Source organism: Erinaceus europaeus, chromosome 4, assembly GCF_950295315.1.
Source record: "Erinaceus europaeus chromosome 4, mEriEur2.1, whole genome shotgun sequence".
NCBI lineage: Eukaryota > Metazoa > Chordata > Mammalia > Eulipotyphla > Erinaceidae > Erinaceus > Erinaceus europaeus.
The window spans coordinates 61,428,533-61,455,768 of NC_080165.1; the positions used below are offsets into that span (position 1 = coordinate 61,428,533).

Here is a 27,236-nt window from a genome sequence, read left to right on the forward strand (position 1 = left end):
CATTTTGATGATATTAATTCTTCTAATCCATGAGCATGGGATGTCTTTTCATTTCTTGGTATCATTTTCTATTTCTTTGAATAGTGACTCATAGTTTCTTTGGTCAACTTTATTCCTAGGTATTTTATTGATTTTGCTGCAACAGTGAATGAGAGTGATTTCTGGATGTCTCCTGGTCCCTTTCTTAAGACTTATCTATGGATAGTTTTTTCAAAACATTTCATCTATTTATAACTTATTAGAGACAGAGAAATCAGTGGGGTATGGTAGACCTGCAGCACTACTTCACTATTCATTAAACTTCCCTTTTGAAGGTGAGGACCAGATGCTTGAACCCAGACCCCTGCACATTGTAATATTTGCACTCAATCAGATATGCCACCGCCTAACCCCTTCTCTGTATAGTCTTAATAAGCTATAATTTAAACATAGAATGCACACTTTATTATCTCATCAAGATATTTTTTGGGGAGTGGTTCCAGGGTTATCCTTGGGACCCAGTACCAGCTCTATGAATTCACTGCTTCTGGCCCATTTTTCTGCATTGTTGTTGTTGGATCTCACAGAGAAGGGGGAAATGTGGAGAGAAAGATAGACACTTGCAGGCCTGCTTCACCATTTGCGAAGCAACCCCCCCCCCCCCCCTCAGGTCAGCCATGGACTCAAACTGGGCTGGGATCTTTATGCTTCACACTATGTGCACTACCTCCCGGCCCCCAAGATTGTGTGTGTGTGTGTGTGTTTCCCCTGAGTAAATTTCCTTAGATAACTACAGCTCTCCTTGATCTATGTTCAGAAGGTGATGTTCCACTTCAACTAATGATTGTTTGGTCTAAGTTATTGTGGTAGTGAAGAATCTACTTTAATTTCCTTAGATAGAGGAGAAGAGAGAGAAGAGAAGAAGTCAGCATACCACTCTGGTAGATGCTGTGCCAGGGATTAAACCAGGAGCCTCAAGCACATAAGTTCTGCACTCTACCAGATGAACTATTTCACTGGCTGTCTAAAATGCACTTTAAATATGACTAAAATAGAATGTCTTTATTGTGATTTCTTGCACTTAATATACTCACTGGGATCTCAAATGCCACTAAAACAGTACTGCATTTATGGTTGTAATCTCATAGAGTAGGATGTAAAAATATAGCTGGGCTAGGAAAATAATACCTATATACTAATTAAAAGCAATAGAAAGATACCCCTGTCTAAAAAAAAAAAAAGCCCTTCTGCATCCCTTAACAATCCTGGGACCATACTCCCAGAGGAATAAAGAGTAGGAAAAGCTTCCAATGGAGGCGATGGGATGCAGAACTCTGGTGGTCGGAATTGTGTGGAACTATACACTTCTTACCAAAAAACTTGTTGATCATAATTAAATCAGTTACCAGGCTGGGATGTGCACTTGGCAAAGAAAGTGCACTAAGTGATGTATTTTGCTGCCCTGCTAAAAACTATTGTTTTTAATAATCGGAGAACTACAAAGCAATTATTGTGTTGGTGAAGATATAGACCAACAGGAATCCTCAGTGTTCCAATAGCAGAGTAATTATTGTGTATTTTACTTTTATATACATTGTAAACACACAGCTACTATTTTTTACTTTGATCAGTCATGGATCAGAACAAATACAAATAAGGAAAATATTAAATTTATATTTACCTTATGCTGTAGTGTCTCTCTCACTTTCTGAAATAAAAAGAATAAAAAAGCCAACCAAGGAGCGATGGAATCTAAATAGGAAATAACTTAGAACTAATATGAAGATAGGAAAGGCTGGGAGAGATAGCATAATGGTTATGCAAACAGACTCCTGCCTGAGGTTCCAAAGTCCCAGGTTCAATCCCCCTCACCACTATAAGCCAGAGTTGAGCAGTAGTCTGGTCTCTCCCCCCCCCCCATATCTTTCTCAAAAATAAAATAAGTAAAATATTAAAAAAAAAAAAAAACACAAAAAAAAAGGAAAGACCTGGCTTGGTTTTAGTATTTATAAGAACAAAAGTTCAGGGGGTCGGGTGGTAGCTCTGCGGGTTAAGCGCACACGTGGCGCAAAGTGCAAGGACCAGCATAAGGATCCCGGTTTGAGCCCCAGGCTCCCCACCTGCAAGGGAGTTGCTTCACAGGCGATGAAGCAGGTTTGTAGGTGTTTATCTTTCTCTCCCCCTCTCTTTCTTCCCCTCTCTCAATTTCTCTCCTATCCAACAATGAACGACATCAACAACAATAATAACCACAATAAGGCCCTCCTCAGTGGCTATTGAACAGGCCATGGCTGGTGCGCCGCTATGTTCCATGCTGGGGAGCCAGAGACGACCCGAACTGCCCCTGCGGCTCCAGACAGACTATGACCCACATAGTCAACGACTGCCACCTCTCCAGATTCAAAGGAGGTCTCGAAACTTTACATCAGGCTCAGCCTGACGCTGTTGACTGGCTACGGAAGAAGGGCAAACGCTAGAAGAAGAAGAAGGCTACAATAAGGGCAACAAAAGGGGGAAAAATGGCCTCCAGGAGTAGTGGATTCATGGTGCAGGCAAACCCAGCAGTAACCCTGGAGGCGCAAAAAAAAAAAAAAAGAACAAAAGTTCAGTTAACATATAAACTGTAATGATAACAGAATTCAGGGTTGAGTTAGAAAATATCAACCCAGGAGTCAGGCGATAGTGCAGCGCGTTAAGCTCATGTGGTGCAAAGCTTTGCAAAGACGATACAAGGATCCTGGTTCGAGCCCCCGGCACCCCACCTGCAAGGGAGTCACTTTATAGGCAGTGAAGCAGGTCTGCAGGTGTCTATCTTTCTCTCCCTCTCTCTCTCTTCCCCTCCTCTCTCCATTTCTCTATCCTATCCAACAACTATGACATCAGTAACAACAAAGATAACTACAAAAACAATGAAAAACATGGGCAATGAAAAGGGAATAAAGATAAAAATTATCTAAAAAAAAACCAGAAAATATCGACCCAAAATTGCCTATCTTCATTCTAAAATAAATAAACAAATTAAAAAGTGATGAATTTAACCTGTCTACATGTAAATTAATTTGAAATGTTTTTCTACCTGGACTTTATGTCGCTGCCAGTGCTTATTCAGTTGGGATAATGGAACTTGTATTTATTGAATCATTTTTCCCCATCCCTCATTGTGAGACCAAGCTTGTCATTTGTAGGAGACTCACAGGAATGGTCTGCAGCCTGCTTTAACTGGGTAATTAGATCAGCATGTGTGTGACAGCTGGTACTTTAAAGCAGTAATTCAGCTCTGTCTGGAAAGATTATTTACCCTCCCATTTACTCACATTTCTCTATTTGCACTACATTTTACATGCCAATTCAGTTAGTTTTCTATGGTAATACTCTGTACTCATTACACAGTTAGCAGCTGCACTTTAAGGTACATGTTCTTTCATCTTTTATTTTACCTATGGTCTGGAAGCAGTTAGACTTTCAAAAGCCTTTTATGGATGGCTCAACCAATCAGTCAATTATAATACCTTTCTATAATAAGTCTTAAGACATTCATCTAATAATACTTGAGAAACAATTAAAATTATTAGCTTTGACTATTTAAGCAAGCTGAGAAAGCTTTTGTTTAAATACCTTGTTTCTAGATATTGGTTTATAAATTTACGTTGCAAATGACTTAAGTTATGGGAATTAAAATACAATTGATACCATAAAAGGGTATCTTCTAGCTTGTGCTTTAGTTTTTCAAAACTTTGATTCCATTTGGGAGTTTAGAAAACACTAATAGAAAGCTTTTTACTGAAATAGTGGTTTCTTCAGCTTTTTAAAATAGGTTTAAATTTACTGATTATGTCTTACATTCAGTTTCAGCTCTAATGTGAACTTGAATGCCAAACTGTATTCTTCAGTGTTTTAAAATTTTTAAAAAATATTTATTTATTCCTTTGCTGCTCTTGTTGATTTATTGTTGTTGTTGGATAGGACAGAGAGAAATGGAGAGAAGAGGTCAGACAGAGGGGGGAGAGAGAGAGACCTGCAGACCTGCTTCACCATTTGTGAAGCGAATCCCCTGCAGGTGGGGAGCTGGGGCCTCGAACCAGGATCCTTATTTAGGTCGTTGCACTTTGCACCACGTGCGCTTAACCCACCGCACTACTGCCCAACTTCCATTCTTCAGTGTTTTTATTTGGTGAAATATGGAGTCATTCTCCTTTCTCTTCATACAAAGCATTTACATTTCTAACTTCTACTTCAACCCATAATGAGAGATGGAGAAGTTAAAATGGGGGGGATCCAGAATAAGGATGGGAAAAATTAATTGAGATCAGTCTAATAGGCCCTAACTGAATATTTAAAGACCACTTTAGTACATTAAGGGTTATGACCCCCTCCCCAGCTATTTTATTAGGAAAAAATATTTTGTTTTTCTCCTCAAAAGACCTAAAAAGCCAGCAGAGGGAGTACATTCTGTGTCTATAGAGTTGTCTGGAAAAATGTTCAGTTTTAAAAAGACTTTGGACAAAGTAACTAAAAAATAAAGAAGATAATTTTTGGTGGTTTCAAAATTGAGTTTAAGAGACCAAGTAAAAAAAGATTTTCTGTCAGCAGATGATAATAGTTCTTAACCCAAATAGAGACTTCACGTATCTAGAAAACTTCCAGTTGTAAAGAAAATAAATATATATTAACAACAAACTTCTTGAAATAAATTGATGTTTATAGACATTTTGAAAAGTTGAGCAATAGTCTTAATTATATTGAATAGTCTATGGCAATTAATGTATTTGTTGAACAGTGTTTTACAAAGAGTTTAATTTGATAAATACAATTATACTCTAAACAGCTTCAAAAACGTATTATAGTAAAGACTCTTGAATTGTAGATTTAATCTTTAAACTATATTATAAACAATGAACAAAACACAGATTGTAATGTAGCATCTTGGATTCTTCATAAAGAATAACAATAACAGTTGAACTGTAGGAGTAGAGCATCTTTTTTTTCTTTGCTAGACTTATTTAAAATAAAACTTTATAAGTTAACTGATGCCAGGCTTACATTTGCTCCACCAGTATTACCAAATTATCAATACTAGTACCAGTACTTCTGGGGCCTAGGAAACAAATCCCCCAGTATTATTACTACTTTCAGTTTACATCTGCTCTCTCTCTCTTGCTCTTTCTCTTCCTTTTTTTTTTTTTCCCCCTACTCTTTATTAGCTATAAGACAGAGCTCTTAATCTCTTTTAGGCTCAGTTTTCCTCACATCTTCTTTTTCTCATAAGCTTACTACTTCTGTAGTACAGGGTAAAGCTATGAGCTATTGTGTCTGACCATCATTAACCAGTTCCTTAGTGAACAGACTCAGTTATTTTGAGTCATTAATCCTAGCCATTTAGGCATTACATCTTCTGATGTTTTTTATTTTTATTTTCTTTCTTTATTGGGATTAATGGTTTACAATCAATAGTAAAATATAGTAGTTTGGTACTTATGTAACTTTTCTCAATTTTTCACCTGTCTACTCCCCAAGTCCTCTCCTGCCAGCTGATGTTTTTAGTATTGGGTATGAATGCCTTTTAATGCAAGAATATCAAGCAAGATATAAAATATCAGCAAGAATGTCTATCTTAAGAAACATTTATGTAGTGCAGGGCCAGTGGTGGGATGGGTAATGCATCTGACTACTGAAACTTCTATGTAGGCTTTTTTATTTTTAAGAGCAATTTTAGATTTATAGCAAAATTTAACAGGAAGAACAGAGATTTCCTTATGTTCCTTTCCCCGAAACATGTATAACCTCTCCCACTACCAGTACCACCCCCAGACTGAGTGTTGTTGTTATTAAACTTATATTTGTGCATCATCAATGAACTCTCCAGAATTCTCACTTGGTAATATATTGTGGACTTGGATAAATGTATGATAGAGATTGAATGTTATAGTATTATACATAAATGCTTCTAATAGCAGCAGATTGCAGAACTGATAACAGAGTTAGTAGTTCCTTTGAAGAGACATGACAAGGTTGCAGTGTGTTAAGAAATGATAACAGTACTCAAAATAATGGACCATAGAAATTTGGGCTAGTTTGGACAGGACTTATCACCTTCAAGAAATGGTTCTCTTAAGAGAAACTTCAAGAAGAAAAGCAACACTAGTGGAATAAAGGAAAAGATACAGGCTGTGGCTGAAAAATAAGTTTTTGGTGATAGGGGTTGGAGTTCAGTGGATCAAGTTACTTGCTTTGGGAGGGAATGGTTAGGTAAAGTAGAGTGGAGATACATATCACTAGAAATGAGATGGAAGCTCCTGATGAATTCTGTGTTCATTAGATTGTGGAAAAACAAAAAGAGATGTTAGCAGTTCCCATTTACTGGGGTTATTGAAGTACTTGTTCTGTTTATCTCAGATATATTTACAACAAAGTTAGGCTGAACACTAATTATAGTAAATATACTTAAAACAAAGTTAGGCTGAACACTAATGAAAATATCTAAATTCATAGACTCAGAAGAGAATAGTAAATAATACATTTTATCCATTTACAATTCATAATTTCATTTTAGACTTTTCATATATTTAAAGAAATGATCAAGAAATGTTAAGTGGAAATCAGTTTGTGTGAATGCAGCACTGATACTAAAAGAAACACGTGCCTTTGGAAAATACAGGAGGACCACTTTCTGTATGGTGAATCCATTTCTTCTTGATCTCAGTATAGCCAGGGAAATGAATACTATTTATAGTGTAAAGTCAACTGAGAATTGTAGCTCAAAAACAAATGAATCATTAAAGTCACTGAGCTGTGTCTAAGAATTTTGAGTTTTATATGATGATAGTGATTTCTAAAGTAAGTTTTCTACCCCCATACAGCAAATGTAACAAATGGCAACTTAAAAAAAAAAAACTTTAATCACCTCTCATTCTCTGTCACTCTCTGTAGAGACAGAGAAGGCAGAGACAGCGAGAGGGAGAGAGAGGGAGAGAGGTGGGAGAGGAGGGACATCACAGCACTACTCCACTATTCATGAAGCTTCTTCTGGTGCTGTGCATGGTGCTCCTGTATGGCGGTAGGGACTCAAACCTGGTCCTCAACATGTGGTGAAGTATACACACTACCATAAGCTGTGTATTTCATGACTCCTCTCTCCTTTTTTTTTTTAATTTTTATTTATAAAAAAGAAACACTGACAAAAACTATAGGATAAGAGGGATACAGCTCCACACCATTCCCACCAACAGAACTCCATATCCCATCCCCTCCTCTGATAATTTTTCTATTCTTATCCCTCTGGGAGTATGGACCCAGGGTTATTATGGAGTGCAGAAGGTGGAAAGTCTGGCTTCTGTAATTGCTTCCCCACTGAACATGGGCGTTGGCAGGCCGATCCATATTCTCAGCCTGTCTCTCTCTTTCCCTAGTGGGCCGGGGTTCTGGGGAAGCAGGGCTCCAGGACACAGTGGTGGGGTTGTTTGCCCAGGGAAGTCTGGCTGGAATCACGGTAGCATCTGGAACCTGGTGGCTGAAAGAAGAGTTAACATATAAAGCCAAACAAATTGTTGACTAATCATGAACTTAAAGGGGGATTCTCTGGATAGGGTAGGATACTGGGCTGTCAACAGGTGGGTGAATAAGGGGTCCTAAGGGTGAGAACACTCTTGGGTTAGAAAATGGAGGTGGGGGGGAGAAAATAAATCTTTTGATTATTTCTGAAGCTTATTGGGGCTGGAGAACCACTCCTAGTAGGCTCCCTGCTGAGCTATTTTCTTTACCAAAATTCCTGGCTCACCAGGGATGTCATTCTAAGTCTTTTCCTTCTTGTTCCCCCCCCCCCCCACCCCACACACACACACACACTTAAGTGGTGGAAGCTCTATTTGAGTGACAAAATACTTGACCAATCAGGGCCTCAACCCTGCCTGGGAAAGACTACCTGGAGGTTTTTTTTTTTTTTTTTTTTTGGGATACTTCTTATAATTGGCTGTCTTTGCTCAGGCTGCCTGCAGCCAATCTGGTCCAAGCTGCAGACTGACTGTTAGGGCTTTTTACTCTATTCTATTTCATTATTGCTATTATTATATTCATAAGCTCCTTTTGCCTCCTCCTTCATGTTGACCAAAATAAACTGTTGTTGTTTTCTCCATTGCTAGGTGATTGGGCATTCTATCCAGTGTGAGAGGACCTTGTTTCTCTTTACCCCTTTACTCTCCTTTCTCCCTCCTCCTAGCTAATTAAAAAAAAAAAAATATATATATATATATATATATATATTTCCTTTAACTGCTTTTTTTTTTTTCTTGTTCCTGTCTTCTTTCTCCTTCTTTTGATTTCTGAATTCACTGATACTCATTTGTGAATTATTTGTGGGAAGAAATCTGACTCAGAGTGGACTCTCTGCACCTGTGTCTCTGTTCTCTGCTTCCCTTTCTCCTCTTGCTGTCCCTAGAATTTACAGTGGCCAGTAGATTTACAAAATTGTCTATTCTTGCTTTTCCTGTTTTCCTTTCTCTTCCTTTTTCCTTTGGATTTGGTTGCTATTTTTTCTTGGACTGGAGCTGTTTGGCTAACTGGTAATGGTTGAACTGCATCAATCCTTGCTTAAGTTACTATTGTAATTTCTGCGGTTGGGTGGCTACATTTGTCATAAAGGTATTTAATATAGCATGGCTTGACTTAAAATACAACAACTGAAGAACAACAGAACAGAAAAATAAAAAACACATCAATAAAAAGAAAATCGTTAAATCAAGAGCAAATAACATGTTTCCACAATGAATCAAGACAGGAGCCCAGAAGAAACTGCAAATCAGTCAGAAGTAACCATAGATAAAGGATTTAAGCAATAATAAACCTAATAATCACAGAAATGGAGACAACTCTGGAGAAAGGGCTATCAGAATTAGGGAAACAACAGATGAGACCCTCAAGGAAAACAGAAGCTACCTTGAGGTAATTAGAGAACTGAAAGCTGAACTAGCTGAACTAAAAAGTCAGATAGCAGAACAAGCTAATGCTGTATACGAATTGAAGAAAGAAGCTGAGGGAAGGGAAAGCAGGCTAACAGAAGCAGAAAACAGAATTAGCCAGACAGAGGATGAGCTAGAGAAAACAAAGAAACAGGTAAAAGAGCTCAAAAAGAGATTGAGAGACACTGAAAACAACAACAGGAACATATGGGATGGTCTCAGAAGAAGTAACATTCATATAATTGGCCTGCCAGAGGAAGAAAGAGAGGAAGGGGAAGGAAACATTCTAGAGGAAATTATAGAAGGAAACTTCACAGACCTAAACAACAGAAAGGATGTTAAGATACAAGAGGCCCAGAGAGTCCCAAACAGAATCAACCCAGACCTGAAGACACCAAGACACATCATAGTTATAATGAAAAGAAGTAAGGATAAAAAGGATCCTAAAGGCTGTAAGAGAAAAACAGAAAGTCACAGGGAAAAACCCGTAAGATTATCTGCAGACTTCTCCACTCAAACTCTAAAAGCCAGAAGAGACTGGCAAGATATCTATCTAGCCCTGAATGAAAAGGGTTTCAACCAAGGATAATATATCCTGCTGGACTTTCATTCAATCTAGATGGAGGGATCAAAACCTTCTCAGACAGACAGCAGTTAAAGGAGGCAACCATCACCAAGCCTTCCCTGAAAGAGGTTCTAAAAGATCTCTTATAAACAAGACCAACACCATAATATTTGCCATATATCAGAGCAAATAAAAAGTTGTTCAATAATGGCACTATAATACATTAAATCCATAATATCAATAAATGTCAATGGCTTAAACTCACCCATCAAAAGGCAGAGTGGGGGGATGGATCAGAAAACACAACCGAACCATATGCTGCTTGCAAGAATCCCATCTGACCCAAAAGTCAGATACAGGCTTAAAGTGAAGGGATGGGAAACTATCCTACAGGCCAATGGACCACAAAAAAGGGCAGGAACAGCCATTCTCACCTCTGACACAATACACTTTAAATTAAATAAAGTAATAAAAGATAGGCAAGGCCATTACATAATGATTTGAGGATCCATCAACCAAGAAGATTTAACAATTATTAACATCTGTGCACCCAGTGAGGGTCCATCTAAATACATCAAACACGTACTGAAAGAACTACAAAAATACATCACTAGTAATACAATAAGAGTGTGAGATTTTAACACCCTACTCTCACACTTAAACAGATCAATGAAGCAGAGAATCAACAAAGAAACAAGAGAATTAAATGAAGAGATGGACAGACTAGATCTCCTGGACATTTTCAGAGTTCTTCACCCCCAAAAACTGGAATACACATTCTTTTCAAATCCACATAGCACATCCTCAAGGATAGACCACATGTTAGGCCACAAAGACAGTATCAACAAATTCAAGAGCATTGAAATCATCCCAAGTATCTTCTCAGACCACAGTGGAGTAAAGCTAACATTTAACAACAAACAAAATTACTAAAAGTCGCAGAATTTGGAAACTCAACAACATGCTGCTTAGGAACCGCTGGGTCAGAGAGATACTCAAGCAAGAAATTCAAATGTTCCTGGAAACACATGAAAATGAAGACAATCAGTCAAAATATTTGGGACACAGCTGAAGCAGTACTGAGAGGGAAACTCATAGCCATATAATCACATATTATTGAACAAGAAAAAGCTCAAATGGCTTTACTGCACGCCTTAAAGACTTAGAGGAAAAGGAACAAAGGAACCCTAAGGCAACCAGAAGGATGGAAATCACTAAAATTAGAGCAGAAATAAATAAGATCGGAAATAAGAGAACCATACAAAGATCAATGAAGCCAAATGTTGGTTCTTTGAAAAATTAAACAAGATTGACTAGTCAGACTAACTAAAAAAATATTAAACAAGATTGACTATTCAGACTCACTAAAAAAAAAAAAAAGGGAGAAGACTCAAATAAATAAAATCGTATATGGTAGAGGAGATATCACATCTGACACCACATAAATCTGGAAAATCATTTGAAACTTCCATGAAGAACTATATGCCACCAAGCTAGAGAATCTGGAAAAAAATGGAACAATTCCTAGAAACATACGCCCTTCCAAAACTGAACCAAGAAGAACTACAAAACCTAAATGCACCAGTCACAGACAAAGAAATAAAAACAGTTATTAAGAATCTTCCCAACAACAAAAGTCCTGGACCAGATGGCTTCACAAATGAATTTTACAAAACCTTCAGGAAACACCTAATACCTATAATGCTAAAGCTCTTCCACAAGATGGAAGAAACAGGAACACTCCCTTCCACCTTCTATGAAGCCAACATCACCCTGATACCAAAAGCAGATAGGGACAGAGCAAAAAAGGAAAACTACAGACCAATAACTCTGATGAACATAGATGTCAAAATATTAAACAAGATCCTGGCCAACCGGATACAGTAGTATATCAAAAAGATTGTTCATCACGACCAAGTGGGATTTATCCCAGGAATGCAAAGCTAGTTCAACATACATAAGTCAATCAATGTCATTCACCACATCAATAAAAGCAAAGCCAAAAACCACATGATTATCTCAATAGATGCAGAGAAAGCCTTTGACAAAAATCCAACACACATTCATGCTCAAAACACTACAAAAAATGGGAATACATGGGAAATTCCTCAAGATAGTAGAGTCATATATAGCAAACCTACAGCCAACATCATACTCAATGGACAGAAGTTGAAAGCATTCCCCTTCAGATCAGGGACTAGACAGGGCTGTCCATTATACTACACCTGTCCAATACTACACCATTACTCTTCAGTGTAGTATTGGAAGTTCTTGCCATAGCAATCAGGCAAGAGAAAGAAATCAAAAGAATACAGATTGGAAGGGAAGAAGTCAAGTTCTCACTATTTGAAGATGATATGATAGTATACATAGAAAAACCTAAAGAATCCAGCAGAAAACTACTGGAACTTATTAGGCAATATAACAAGGTGTCAGGCTACGAAATCAGTGTACAAAATCAGTGGCATTTCCTTATGCAAACACTAAATCTGAAGAAGAAGACATCCAGAAATCACTCCCATTCACTGTTGCAGCAAAATCAATAAAATACCTAGGAATAATGCTGACCAAAGAAGCTAAAGACTTGTATACTGAATACTGAGTCACTATTCAAAGAAATAGAAACTGCTACCAAGAAATGAAAAGACATCCCATGCTTATGGATTAGAAGAATTAATATCATCAAAATGAACATTCACCCCAGGCCCATATACAAATTTAATGTGATACCCATCAAAGTTCCACCAAGCTTCTTCAAGAGAATAGAACAAACACTACAATCATTTATCTGGAACCAGAAAACACCTAGAATTGCCAAGCCCATCTTGAGGAAAAGAAACAGAAATGGTGGCATCACACTCCCAGATCTCAAACTATACTATTATAAGGCCATCATCATCAAAACAGCCTGGTACTGCAACAAAAATAGGCACACAGACCAGTAGAACAGAACTGAAAGCCCAGAACTAAACCCCCACACCTATGGACATCTAATCTTTGATAAGAGGGCTCAAAGTATTAAATGGAGAAAGGAGTCTCTCTTCAACAAATGGTGCTGGGAAAACTGGGTTGGAACATGCAGAAGAATGAAACTGAGCCACTTTATCTCACCAGAAACAAAAATCAACTCCAAATGGACCAAGGGCCTGGATGTTAGACCAGAAACTATCAAATACTTAGAGGAAAACATTGGTGGAACACTTTCCCACCTAAACCTCAAGTACATCTTTGATAAAACAAATCCAGTTGCAAGGAAAAGTAAAGCAGAAACAAACCAATGGGACTACATCAAATTGAAAAGCTTCAATTGAAACTGTCACACAAAGAGACCCCTCACAGAATGGGAGAAGATCTTCACATGCCATACATCAGACAAGAGACTAATAACCAAAATATACAAAGAGCTGAGCAAACTTAGCAACAAAAGAAAAGCAAATGGCTCCATCCCAAAATGGGCAGAGGATATAAACAGAACATTCACTACAGAGGAGATCCAAAAGGCTAACAAACACATGAAAAATTGCTCTAAGTTGCTGATTGTCAAAGAAATGCAAATAAAGACAACATTGAGATACCACCTCACTCCTGTGAGAATGGCACACATCAAAAAGGACAGCAGCAACAAATTCTGGAGAGGCTGTGGGGACAGAGGAATCCTTCTGCACTGCTGGTGGGAATGCAAACTGGTCCAGCCTCTGTGGAGAGCAGTCTGGAGAACTCTCACAAAGTTAGACAGGGACCTTCCATATGAACCTGTAATCCCTCTCCTAGGGATATACCCCAAGGACTGCATAATACCCAACCGAAAAGAAATGTGTACACCTATCTTCATATCAGCACAATTTGTAATAGCTAAAAGCTGGAAGCAACCCAGGTGCCCAACAACCGATGATAAATACATACATATATACACACACACAAACAATGTAATACTACGCAGCTATTAAGAACAATGAACCCACCTTTTCTGACCCATTATGTTAAGTGAGCTAAGTCAGAAAGATAAAGATAAGTATGGGATGATCCCACTCATAAACAGAAGTTGAGAAAGAATAACAGAAAGGGAAACTCAAAGCAGGATTTGACTGAATCTGGAGTAGGGCACCAAAGTCAAAACGCTGCAGTAAGGGTGAGGGTGGATGTTCAACTTCATGGGGCAGGGGGAGTGGTGGTGAGGGCGGGGGATGGATGGGACACAGTCTTTTGATGGTAGGGGCACAGTCTTTTGGTGGTAGGAATGATATTTATGTACACTCCTATCAATTTATAGTCATATAAATCACTACTATGAGAGGGGGAAATTGTATGTCTCAAATTTTTTTAAATCACCGACTGAATCTTTTAAATACATAGGCTGAGTCTTTGATAGGTTGACTGTCTTAAAAGCTTAGATCAGGGAGAACAGAAGCAGCCAGTGGCACAGCTATATACAAATAATGTCAAAGGACATAAATTATGGTAATGGGTATGATACAGCAAATCCTAACAAAGGGCTATATAATGCCCAATAATGTGATTATAGCAATGATATTGTCTATTGTCCATTGTCTTCTTAAACCCTAAGACAGCAGGAACCTCCCACTTCCTCTTAGAGCCAATATTTCCCCCAGTCCTGGAACCTCTAGGGTGAGACTCACTTTCCTGCATGCTTCTCTCAATTCATACCAAATGATATTGTATCTGCCAATCCCAACCTAATCAACACACAGAATACCACGTCAGCATGCTTCACTTCAGACTGTGTCCAGAGATGTCAGGCATGGAATGTCAACCCTTCACCCTCATTACTTGGGTGAGACCTTTCCTTTCACAGTAGTCTCAAATTCCATTCCAGGAGGTTCACTTCCTAACAAAATCCCAAAACCTACATATAGAACAGGTCCCGTGAGATAGAGCATATGTTCACATGTATCCATAAATTTGGGCAAAATATATACCTGAAACCAAAAATACACAATAGTCTGTAGTGAGTCAATATAAAGTTCACAATGAAATAGTGTCTGCTTAGACTTAGATACCCTCCTCATCTACTTCCTATCACAGTTCTATCACTCACTCCAAAGCTAACCCCATCAAAGCAAGGGACTGCAAAAGCTGAATAAGGGCAAGAGACTGGCATACTTTAATGATGACTCTTTAGTCACTATCAGGCCACCCCATCAGCTGGGGCCCTATTCGGGGAGTCCTGAGATTCCCAAACAGACATGATGGGCCTAGACCTCAAGTAAATCCCTCTCTCCATTGTTACCGATCATTCTTATCAGGAACAACACAATAGACACCTTTGTGGGCCTCCATAGGACCTTGCCCTTAACTTGGATCAACAATGGTAGAGAATGTTCCATCCTCTGAAGGGAGGCTGGACAATATACTCTATGCTACACCTGAGGAAGATGAGTCCTGATATGGGGGCAGTTTGGAACATTCCTTGTTATGACCACAGAATGTGAGCTCAGACCTACAGGGATGCAGAAGTCACTAGGCTCCTAAGCTGAATATGGGCCCCAGATCACATCAAATTTATGGGGTTTACAGTCAACAATATTTATACACCTTTTCTTTCTTTGGGAGCTACTCTCTTCCCTCATCCAGCTTTTTGGTCCTTCTGCCAGTCATGACATCACCTCCCCAGACAATAATTAGGATCCACCTGCAAATCAGATTTCAAGCAAGCAATAAATAAATAAATAAATAAAATAACACTAGTATAGCCATAGGCCCTTTGGAATATAACTAATATATGCCTACTAGCTATCTACAAGCCCCCCAACTACTCATCTGCACTATTCCAGCCTTTAGGTCCATGATTGTTCAACAGTTTGTTCGGCTTTGTATGTTATCTCACTCTTCAACCACCAGGTTCCAGATGCCAGCATGATGCCAACTAGACTTCCCTGGACAGACAACCCCACCAATATGTCTTGGAGCTTCACTTTGCCAGAGCCCTTCTCCACTAGGGAAAGTGAAAGACAAGCTGGGAGTATGGATCGACTTGTCAACACCCATGTTCAGCTGGGAAGCAATTACAGAAGCCAGACCTTCCACCTTCTGCATCCCACAATGACTTTGGGTCCACACTCCCAGAGGGTTAAAGAATAGGAAAGCTATCAGAGGAGGGGATGGGATACAGAGTTCTGGTGGTGGGAATTGTGTGAAGTTGTAACCTCTTCTCCTATGGTTTAGTCAATGTTTCCTTTTTATAAATAAAAAATTAAATAAAAAAAGAAAAGAAAAACAATTTTCCTTCATTCTCCAGACCCAGTGACCCAGGACCGATATATTTAGCACCAGAGCCTATGTAACCTCTGAGTCTCTTGGTTTGAGCTCAGAACTCATGGTCACAGCAGGGAACTGCACTCACTTCAGGACCAGTCTTCCTCAAGTGGTAGGGTAGGATACCCCAGCCTCAGTTCAGAGCCTGGGGCAGTTTGATGGGTTACTTTACATCTGATTCATGCTATTAAATAGCCAGAATTGAGTGGAAATTTAATTTTTACATGACCTGAGCCTAGTTTAAAGTTGATTTCACATTGACCTTTGAGGTTCTTAAATATAGGTCAACTTTTCCTTCTTGGTGGGTCTTTGACATTTTGATGCATGGGGTTATAGAAATTTCATAGCATGTTATAGTTCTTTTTCCGTTGTGAACTGAAACAGAGCTAAAGTTTTGTAACTTAAGAACAACTGAAAATTAAGTATTTCTACTTAAGACATTTTCACATCTGACATCCTAAACCTTCCATTGTGTTTATTTATTTCCTTATCTCATCTCCAGAATATATGCCAGGAATTTTTCTCTGCACCTCTTATTTATTTTAAAGGATTTCTTCTGCATGGTTTCTAAGCAACCAAACGATGCATGGCCAGGCATGTATATCTAACATTTAAGTATATTTTTTACCTTTGAAATCCTTAAAAATAATCTTTGAAGAGGAAGAAGTCGTCAAGATGCAATCTCATTCTAATATTCCTATAGTCTGTGAGCTTTCAACAATACTTATATTTAGGCATAGATGAAACAGTTCACTTACTTTGGCAAGTAGTTCCTGAGAATTCCTCATTATCATAATTTTTTTTTTACACACTTGATAGGGCAGAAAGAAATTGAAATAGAAGGAGGAGATAGGGATGAGAGACACCCCTACAAGTTTGCTTCACCACGTTTGAAGCTTCACCTCTACAGGGTATGAACCCTGGTCCTCATACATATGCTTGACTGGGCAGATCATTGCCTGGATCCCTTTATCATAATTCTTACTGTAGATATTTCTGCTTCCTTTTTCTAGTGGGTGTTGTTTAATTTGTGGCTCTGAAGAATGAACGCACCCACTCAGGGCATGCAAGATACATACCACTGCTGAGTAGCCTCCCTGACCACCTCCTCCCCACTTTTATTTATTTTTCTTTCATTTGGGAGAGTGAAGGTTTGAGGTTCCTTAGCTCCAACATCCATGGAGCTCCCCTAGTGCTGCTCATAATGTTCCTGTTTGATGCTGGGACTATGAGGCTTCTTGCATAAGTTACTCAGCTATCTGAACTCTTTCCTAGTCCCAGATGATTGCATTATTTTTATGTACTAAAAATTGCATAAGTAGTATTGATAAAACAAGTGCCACTAATCTAGAAATGGTACAGATTCTATGTCCTCAGATACTTGTTTTATTTATTTATTTATAGAAATTATCCAGGGTAAGAATTTCTATCCATAGAGTGACTATATAAAGTGGTTGTTGAGCGCTCTTCCCATTGAAACAGCCTAGTGAAAATTATATTTAAGAGGAAGAAATTGAAACAGCTTAGTGAAAATTATACTTGAAAGAGTCTCTAGAAAATTATTTTTAAAAGATTTCATTCATTTATTAATGAGAAAGATAGGAAAGAGGAAGAACCAGACATCACTCTGGTACATGTGCTCCAGGGATTGAACTCAGGACCTCATGCTTGAGAGTCTGGTGCCTTAGTCACTGCGCCACCTCCTGGACCACAAGTCTCTGGAAATTATCCACACAGCAAGATTCAATTAATTCTGCTAAATATTGGTAAGAGCAGAAAGACCCTGTTCATTTGAATCATTTCCATCTATTATACATTCACTCCCTCTCCTAACCTAAGGTTAAAGAAGAGCTGCTTTAGACAAGTGCAACCAAGAACACAGAGCTCTTTCTTTCCCCTACTGCAAGTCAAAGAATAGTTTTACCCTATGGAGGACAGCCACCCAGTTACTCTTAATCTTCCTCCCAGCCTCAATGTACTCATTATGCTAAGTAGGGGTACCTGACAGGACTGAGGCTTTCTTCCTTGATCTGTCTCCTGCTCATAGGGCAGAGACATAGCCCCAGACATAATGAGCAAAAAATACTGTGAGGCTTACCCTCTGAAGATGGGGGCCAAGGACATGAGCCTGGGTCCTTATGCATGGTATAAAATGTGCACGATTTATAGAGCCTACCATCACCCAGCCCCTAATAATGTCCATTTAAAGAGAAAATTAACAAGACATGCAAAGAAAATGGAGTATGACTATTTTGGAAGGAGAAAAAAGTAGATAATAGAAACTGCCTTTTACAAAGCCCAGATGTTGGACTGAGCCAAAGACTGTAATATGTTTTATGGTCATATAGATATCCTTATGCAAAGGCATGATTACAGTGGTTCATCAAATGGAGAGTAGCAATAGGTAGAAAAATTTAGAAAGCAACCCAATTAGAAATAGACTTCACCAACAAGGGCAACAAAGCGGGGGGGGGGGAGAAATAGACTTCAGAAAGCAAATTGCTAAGCGAGCTAAAACATGTAGTATTAAATATGTGGATATATATTTAGAAAGGTAAACTATCTGATGACACATCCTGCTTGTTTTATAAAATATCAAGTGTCTTCAGAATTATGTAAAACTTTGTTTTAACTAAGGAGCAGGTTTTCAGCTCCTAGTTATGTGACATCTTACTAAGCCAAGATTTTTTTTCTCTTTGACTCAATCTTTTTGACAACAGACTAGGTATCCCATGCCATTTCTAGCTTAGAACTTGGTTTAATTCTTTTTCTTATTAAAGTTTTCATGACTAATTTTTATTAATTTACAAAATGACATGGGTACAATTTCATACTGTTCCCACCACCTGAGTTCTGTGTCCCCATTCCCTTCATTGGAAACTGGAGTGATTCTCCTAAGGTCACAGTATGGTTGACTATAATTTTTACAACTGTCTATCTACATATATATGATACTCCCCCCCTTTTTTTCTATGATACTGCCTTCTCTTCCACAACTACATCTACTTCTTTTGGGTGTCTTTTTTTTCCTCTTCTCACTCTGGGTTCTGATGGAATTGGGTTTCAGAGCCCTCTAGTCACCTTTCCCTAACTTTCCCCCCTCTGGGAGTATGGATCAAAATTCTTTTGGGGGTACAGAAGGTAGGAGAGGTGAGGTTCCCCGTGAGTTTGTCTGCTCATGGAGTTCAGAGTGGAATCCTAGTAGCATCTACAATATGGTGTCTGGAAGGCAGTAAGTTATGAGACAGGACAAAATGTTTAATACGTAGAAACCAGAAAGTAGGAGTAGAGCAGGTGAGAGTAGGGATTTTAGGGTGGTAAGAAGGTAGTAAGTCCATTTTAGGTAGTTACTTGGGGGCCCGTGATTTTATTTGTCTTGGTCAAATACATTAGTCTCAGATGTTTAGATGTCATTCTAGATGCAGAGATTTAAAAAGGTTTGAAACCAAGGCACACCAAAAAAGTGCTGAATTAATCACTGTATAATCTACATGTGGTATTATTATCTCTTGAAAGCTGTTGTGTTATATCTTAAAAACTGCTTGGTCTGAAGTCAGGCTAACTAAGGTCTGACTGTTTTGTGTTTGAGTTAATGTCAGAGTAAAACCATGGAGGTTAAGGTGAGTAAATATGGGAGTTGTTTCCTTTGTTTTAAAAATGTATTTATTGCATATGAAATTGAAGGTTTCACATGGGAGAGTTAGAAAGAAAGAGAAGTCAGGTGGTAGCGCAGTGGGTTAAGCACATGTGGTGCAAAAGTGCGAGTCTCAGCATAAGGATCCCGGTTCGAGCCCCCAGCTCCCCACCTGCAGGGGAGTCGCTTCACAGGTGGTGAAGCAGGTTTGCAGGTGTCTTCTTTCTTTCTCTCACCCTCTTTGTCTCACCCTCTTTGTCTTCCCCATTTCTCTGTCCTATCTAGAAATGATGACATCAGTAATACCAACAATAATAACTACAACAACAATTTTTTAAAAAGGGCAACAAGAGGGAAAATAAATATAAAAAAATAATTTAAAAAGAAAGAGAAGTATAACAACTATATTTATTTTAAACCACTCCCCCTTCCCAATAAGAAAGAGAAAGGAAGGAAGGAAGGAAACTGAAGAGAAAGTAGGAACATCAGGCATGCAAGTTGTGTACTCTTATCAGCTGAACTATTTTCCAGCTGCTTGTTTTCTTTTTAATATATGATTGGATATAAAACATGTATTACAGTTTTTGGTCTGGGATCAACAAGCTATATAATTAATGTCCCATGTTTGAGAAACCTTGACCTAAATTTTTTACTGTTTATCTTTCTCTATGTCCTTATACTTGGTTAATGAAATTAAAAAGGCATGATATCTTGCTTTTATAAGTGAGTGCAATTACAAATTGTTTTCTTAACAAACACAGTTTTTAAAAACAAGGTTATTTGGAAAGAATGAGAAGATCCAAGGATGTCTGGGTTATGCCTGCCTCATGTCAGTGATTCTTAATAAATTGAAGGATAAAATTGTCCATAATCAGTTTCAGTGTAGAAGCACCTAATTGGCTACTCTCTCCTTCCTTAACCATTTTCATAAACATTTTCTTTTCTGGCTTTGTCAAGGAAGTGTAGAATTTTACCAGAGATTTCCCTCAGAAGAAAGCAGGAAGGAAGTATAATACAGTAATAACATGGGATGATATTTAGAGGTTAAAATGAAAAAAAAAATAGATTATTTTCAACATGCACACATGCAGAAAGTAACATTGAGGAAAAACTATTTACAGTATGAGACATGCATCAAAATAACTATTTACATAAAATTGAAAAACTCATAATACATATGGTAGAAGTAATACAGGTACAAATCTATCACCAAAAAGGAAGCATTGCAAATCTATAATTATTTTATCTGTAAGGCTAAATAGCACTAGGTATTGGGATCACGACTTTACTGATGAAATACTTTAAAACAGTAAAAAAGATAAATTTCATGAGAGAAATGGAAAGACAGAATACTACTCAGCTCTGGCATATGAAAACAGTCTCTTCCTCTCTCTCTCTCTCTCTCTCTCTCTCTCTCTCACACTCACACACACACACATACACACACACAAACACACACACTCGCTCACTTCATTCTCTCTCACTTTGCCTTTATCTGAAATTGAAAGTAGGAACAACATTAAAAAGGGGAGGGGGGTCAGGTGGTGGCGCAGTGGGTTAAGCGCAGGTGGCGCAAAGCGCAGGGACTGGCATAAGGATCCTGGTTCGAGCCCCCGGCTCCCCACCTGCAGGGGAGTCACTTCACAGGCGGTGAAGCAGGCCTGCAGGTGTCTATCTTTCTCTCCCCCTCTCTGTCTTCCCCTCCTCTCTCCATTTCTCTCTGTTCTGTCCAACAACGATGACATCAACAATGGCAATAATAATAACCACAACGAGGCTATAACAACAAGGGCAACAAAAGGGGGGGGGGAATGGCCTCCAGGAGCTGTGGATTCATGGTGCAGGCACCGAGCCCAGCAATAACCCTGGAGGGGGAAAAAAAAAAGTCTGCCTAGAATGGTATAATGGCACAAGCTCAAAAAGCCCCAAAGACTAAATTATAAAATAAAAAGTATGCACATTTCAAATGATTTGTGAGTTGAACAAATCATATGTATGGCTAGTTTGAAGGGGCAAAATGTGTTCATCTAAGTTTTGATGCAGGGCCTGGGAGATTTCACAACAGTAGCACACCAGAGTTTCATGCCTGAGTGCAAGAAGTCTCAGGTTCAATCCCTGGTGCCACCATATGCTCTAGATAAGAGTAATGCCTTGATGTCTCTTTCCTTTTCTGTCCCTCTTTAAAAAAAAGTTGCTAAATATTTCTTGAGATGCTTTTTACAAAGCAAAGAAATTTTTGTCATTTTCACCTATAAGAATCAATTGTGGGAGTTGGGCTGTAGCGCAGCGGGTTAAGCGCAGGTGGCGCAAAGCACAAGGACCGGCATAAGGATCCCGGTTCGAACCCCGGCTCCCCACCTGCAGGGGAGTCGCTTCACAGGCGGTGAAGCAGGCCTGCAGGTGTCTATCTTTCTCTCCCCCTCTCTGTCTTCCCCTCCTCTCTCTGTTTCTCTCTGTCCTATCCAACAACGATGACAACAACAATAATAACTACAACAATAAAACAACAAGGGCAACAAAAGGGAATAAATAAATAAAATAAAAAAATTTTAAAAAAAAGAATCAATTGTACAAAAGGGAGATTATAGAGATTCACCTTTCTTAGTGTTTTATGGACTAATAGTTCACAGCTATCTGAATTACTAGACTAGACTTTTAAAAAATATTTATTTAATTTATTTATTCCCTTTTGTTGCCCTTGTTTTATTGTTGTAGTCGTTGTTGTTGGATAGGACAGAGAAATGGAGAGAGGAGGGGGAAGACAGAGCGGGGAGAGAAAGATAGATACCTGCAGACCTGCTTCACTGCTTGTGAAGTGACTCCCCTGCAGGTGGGGAGCCAGGGCTCGAACCGGGATCCTTAACGCCGGTCCTTGCGCTTTGCGCCACTAGACTAGACTTTTAGAATATACTTTAAAGAATGAACAGCTAGCAGCATAGCATTTATACTAGATATCGAATACTTATCTGGAAAAGTTGAGGATTCTCATAGTGATAGGCATTTTCCAGATATTTTTGTTTCTCCTTTCAACTACACTGATTAAGATATCCAAGTTGTATCCTCTCCTTCTTTATGCCTCATGTATAAAATTAAGATATGTGTATTAGATTATTGGTGTTGTACCTTTTTTTTTCCCCCATCAGGGTTATTACTGGAGCTTGTCTGCACATTGAATCCACTGTTCCTAGTAGCCTTTAATTTTTTTTCCTAATAGTGATAGAAATTGAATATCTATATCTGTATGCACTCACACCATCAAATGGTCATTTTGCTGAAACTAGATTAATTTCACAATATTCAGAAAACTCATTATTTTTTTAGTTGATACATTTCTGAATAGGAATGATCTGAGGTAAATGTGTCTCTTGTGCTTGATACTGTAGTACTAATGAATTGTTAGTTATTATAATGTTAACATGTTAATTTATGCCCTGTAAATTAATATTTGACGCTGATTCTAGCAAAACTATATAGTGTGCACAATAAATGCTGTATAAGAAACAAGCCTTCCTTCAAATAACTTTTTTTGCTAGTTCACACTTCTGAGGAGACTATTGGTGTGAAGAATCTAGAACTGTATAATTAGTAATAAAACAGATTACAAAATAAACTTAATTACTGATAAAAGTTTTACTGTAAGCTTTGTCAACTTCACATTCTCTTATTGACTGCCTTTGCAAGAAGCATTGAGCATATGTAGCCAAGCTAATGTTTTTATTCACAAATGAAAGCTTACAGCCTTGTGGGCTGAATCTAAAAAAACAGGGCATGAATGATCTTTTGAGTTTTATTAGAACCAGGTACCTGTGGTATGTGTAGAAATTTTTTGTAAAATCCAAATGTCCATAGAGTGCTTAATATTTCTACTATATGTAGAATAATATTTCTACTATATGTAGAAATAATTTCTACTATATGTAGAAATAATATTTATTATATGTAGAAATTATATGTAGAAATATGTAGAAACTATATGTAGAAATAATATAATTTCTACTATATGTAGAAATCATATTTCTACTATATGTAGAAATATTGCTTTCTGAAAATAAGTTTTAGAGCAATTTGAAGTTCATTAATATCTAAGTGAACTAATATTAAAAATCATATATTCATTTGTACCAAATACATTAAACTCAACAAATTTGTTTTATACTTTATGGCAAGCATTTTTCTAGGAACTGGTGTATACAATAAAAAGAGAAAAAGGACTGTATTTTATTAAAGAAAGGTCTCATATAGCACTTTGAGATACCAGAAGTGAATTTTTCTTTACTACAATGCCATTTTACTTCAATTGACTACTTGAAACATGAAGCATCAAATGGTATAAAATGCCAAGTTAAAGTTTCTAGTGGGAACATGGAGTTGTAGACTGATATAGAGTTATTCTGTGATTGAAGTATAGTTTGGAGAATAGGAATGTGAGTGTGAAAATGTAACACCTGTAAGATGTGGCACTTTGCAGAGTGTGGTGGCTGCTTCATTACTATTTATTATCGTGAGAAGTGTGAACATTGAGTTACATAAACCTAAGTCTCAAGCCCTAGTTGCAGCACTTGTCAGGAGTGGAATAGGTAACCAACTTTGTCATGTCTCATGATGGTCTGTTGCTGGAATGTGTGTGTGTGGGGTTGGGGGGCACATCTACTACTCAGTTTATTTTGAGAATTTATGAGAAAATGAACATGAGGTCTCTCGCAGAGTGCCTTGCTCCTAGTAGACACTGAATTCTTGGTTCCTCTTTCACCTCCAATTTAATTTTCTTTGTATCCAGCTTTACTGTCCATAATAATGCTATCAAAATTTTAATTTAATTTATTTTCACTTTTATTGCCCTTGTTTTTTTATTGTTGTACTTATTATTGTTGTTGTTATTGATGCTGTCGTTGTTGGATAGGACAGAGAGAAATGGAGAGAGGAGGGAGACAGGGGAGAGAAAGATAGACACCTGTAGACCTGCTTCACTGCCTATGAAGTGATTCCCCTGCAGGTGGGGGCTATCAGAATTTTATTAGCGACTGAATAGATTTAATAAGTTATTACAAATGCAGTTGAATTTCTCATCTCTACTTAGTGATTATTAAAATAGAAACTCTCTGTATTGAGCTTCATCTTTTAGAAATGCTCCCCAAATGATATTAGGAGTGCCCTTAAAAGCATAGAAAGTAGTTTGTGAAGAGGTTTAAAATACCATTCACTAAGTAATTATAATGCAGTCTTGAGATGGACTTTCATGTGTGTGTGTGTGTGTGTGTGTGTGTGTGTGTGTGTGTGCGATTTATAGGATAATAGAATAATTGTTCTACCCCTCTCCCATCACCAAAGTTTTGTGTCCCCACCCCCAATGATAACCACCATAGTTCTCCCAAGGTCTTAGATATAGGTTGACTTTTTTTTTTAAGTTCATATGTTTCAGTTCTCTATTTTCCACATACAATAAGTGAAATCATCTGGTAGTTGTCATGGTGTACTTACTAATGAATAATATTTGACTGCATGTTCAGATAATATTTATTGAATAAGGATTTAATCCTGGGTGGCTGATACAACGTTGGTGGCTAATAATTAGATGGCTCCTGTAACCACAGTTAAGTCCTGTGGGAAGCCAAAGGGTATTGTCCCAAGGAAATTAGAATGTACCAACTGCTTATCCTCTTCCACAAAATTGATGTATTTCTAGCTATAACTACAGAGTTTTGATGAAATCTTGCTTATGAAGTGAAGAATTTGTAACACCAAATGTATAAAAATAGTGCATTGACTTGTTCTATTATAAATGGACATACACCATACTTACCAGCAGTCACATAGATCTTTATGTGACTACAGCAACAACAAAAGTATTTGATAGGAGAAAAAAAATTACTAAAGAGAATTTTTTAAAAGAATTATTTTCAAAGAAAGGTCTGGCAAAATTCTTTCTAAATCACATTTGTATATTCTTTGTCTTGAAGAAATTATTCAAGTAGACAGTTATTTTCATAATCTGGAAGTGAGGTGGGGATTTAATTGAGTTTGGTATCTAACAAACCTGTCTAGGATATCTGAGATCTATGTAGTGAAATAGAAAGGGTACAGTTAGGGGACTGGCAGTGGCACATCTGCTAGAGTTCACATTACAGTGCAGGAGGATCCAGGATAAAGCTCCTGACACCCACCTGTAGGGGGAAAGCTTCATGAGTAATGAAGCAGTACTGCGGGCCTCTCCACCCCCCCCCCCATTCCCTCTCAGTTTCTCTATCTCTATCTAAAACAAACACATATTTTTAAAAAGTAAAGGTATCGTCACTGAGAATACCCAGGTGAGAATAAGCTTGTCAGCAGAGCAGAACAAATACTTTTTCACTGTTTACCACCTTTTGAGGTGCACTTCATAGTGAAGAGATTAATCCGTGAGAAAGCTCATGCTGGAGGTGGGGTGGCAGCGCACTGGGTTAAGTGCACATGATGGCGCTAAGCACAAGAACAGACTTAAGGATCCCAGTTCGAGACTCTAGCTCCCCACCTGCAGGGTGGTTGCTTCACAAGCAGTGTAGCAGGTCTACAGGTATCTCTGTATCTCCCCCTCTCTGTCTTCCTCTCCTCTCTCCATTTCTCTCTGTGTTATGCAACAACAATGGCCATAAAATGGGAAAAATGGCCTCCAGGAGCAGAGAATTTGTAGTGCATCAATAACCCTGGAGGCGCAAAGGAAAGAAAGAAAGAGAAGGAAGGAAGGAAGGAAGGAAGGAAGGAAGGAAGGAAGGAAGGAAGGAAGGAAGGAAGGAAGGGAAAGCTCATGCTTAAAATTATGGAGAAAAGCACATTCAATAAGTATATGACTCACCTAAGATTATCAAAGTCCTTTTTTTTGCCTCCAGGGTTATTGCTGGGGCTCAGTGCCTTCACTAGAATCCACTGCTCCTGGAGGCTGTTTTTTTTAAACTTTTGTTGCCTTTGGTATTGTCACTACTATTGTTATTATTGCTGCTGTTGCTGGATAGAACAGAAAGGAATTGAGACAGGAGGGGAAAATAGACACCTGCAGACCTACTTCACTGCCTGTGATGCGAACCCCCTGCATGTGGTGAGCTGGGGCTTGAACCAATATGTTTATGTTGGTCCTTGCGCCTCTTGCCATGTGCACTTAACCTGCTGCACTACCGCCTGGCCCCCATTAGGGTACTTTCTATGCTTTGTGAGAACATCTCATTTTTGGATACTAGGTGTATCTGTTGAGAAGTTATTTTGTCCCTAGTTGACAGTAAAATATGTCACTAAGATTTTTGCTAGTATTGACTTTTAAACATCAGTTCCATCAAAATTCAAATGTCTCCACTCCATTTTACAAAAAACAGTTTTTGGAAAACCTTTATTCATATAAATCAGTTTTAAGATTCACAACTTTATTCAAGAACAAAGTTTATCTTCGGTTATACCATTAACTCTTAAGAAATTAACTGATTAAATGGTTTTCTCACTCTTTCTCTTTAGATTTTCAAAAGAAACAACCAGACGATGATTCCGCTCCAAGTACAAGTAACAGCCAATCAGATTTGTTTTCCGAAGAGACCACCAGTGACAACAACAATACCTCGATAACCACACCAACTCTTAGTCCCAACCAACAGCCGCTTCCGACAGAACTGAATGTAACTTCGCCAAGTAAAGAGGAGTGTAAGTGTCTAGATCCTAAGCAGTGGTATATAGTACAACACAAATTTCATCTAATGAGCTTCTTGGTAATGCCACATTCCAGAGAAAAGGTAGCAGCTATTTTAATTCAAAATTAGGTGTTAACATATAGGTGCAAATCATCAAGTTCAAGAATGTGTTTTGAACACTTGATAAA

The 27,236-nt window shown here is 38.2% G+C and overlaps 1 protein-coding gene across 2 annotated transcripts in view; it reads left to right on the forward strand.

Annotated features, from left to right (window-relative positions):
• ZFAND3 (zinc finger AN1-type containing 3) overlaps nucleotides 1-27,236 on the forward strand; it is a 288,056-nt gene that overhangs the window by 172,478 nt on the left and 88,342 nt on the right. For both annotated transcript variants that reach the window (XM_060189743.1, XM_060189742.1), the window contains exon 3: nucleotides 26,879-27,061. In XM_060189743.1, coding sequence (XP_060045726.1) covers nucleotides 26,879-27,061 — 183 coding nt within the window. The remainder of the gene's footprint in view (nucleotides 1-26,878; nucleotides 27,062-27,236) is intronic.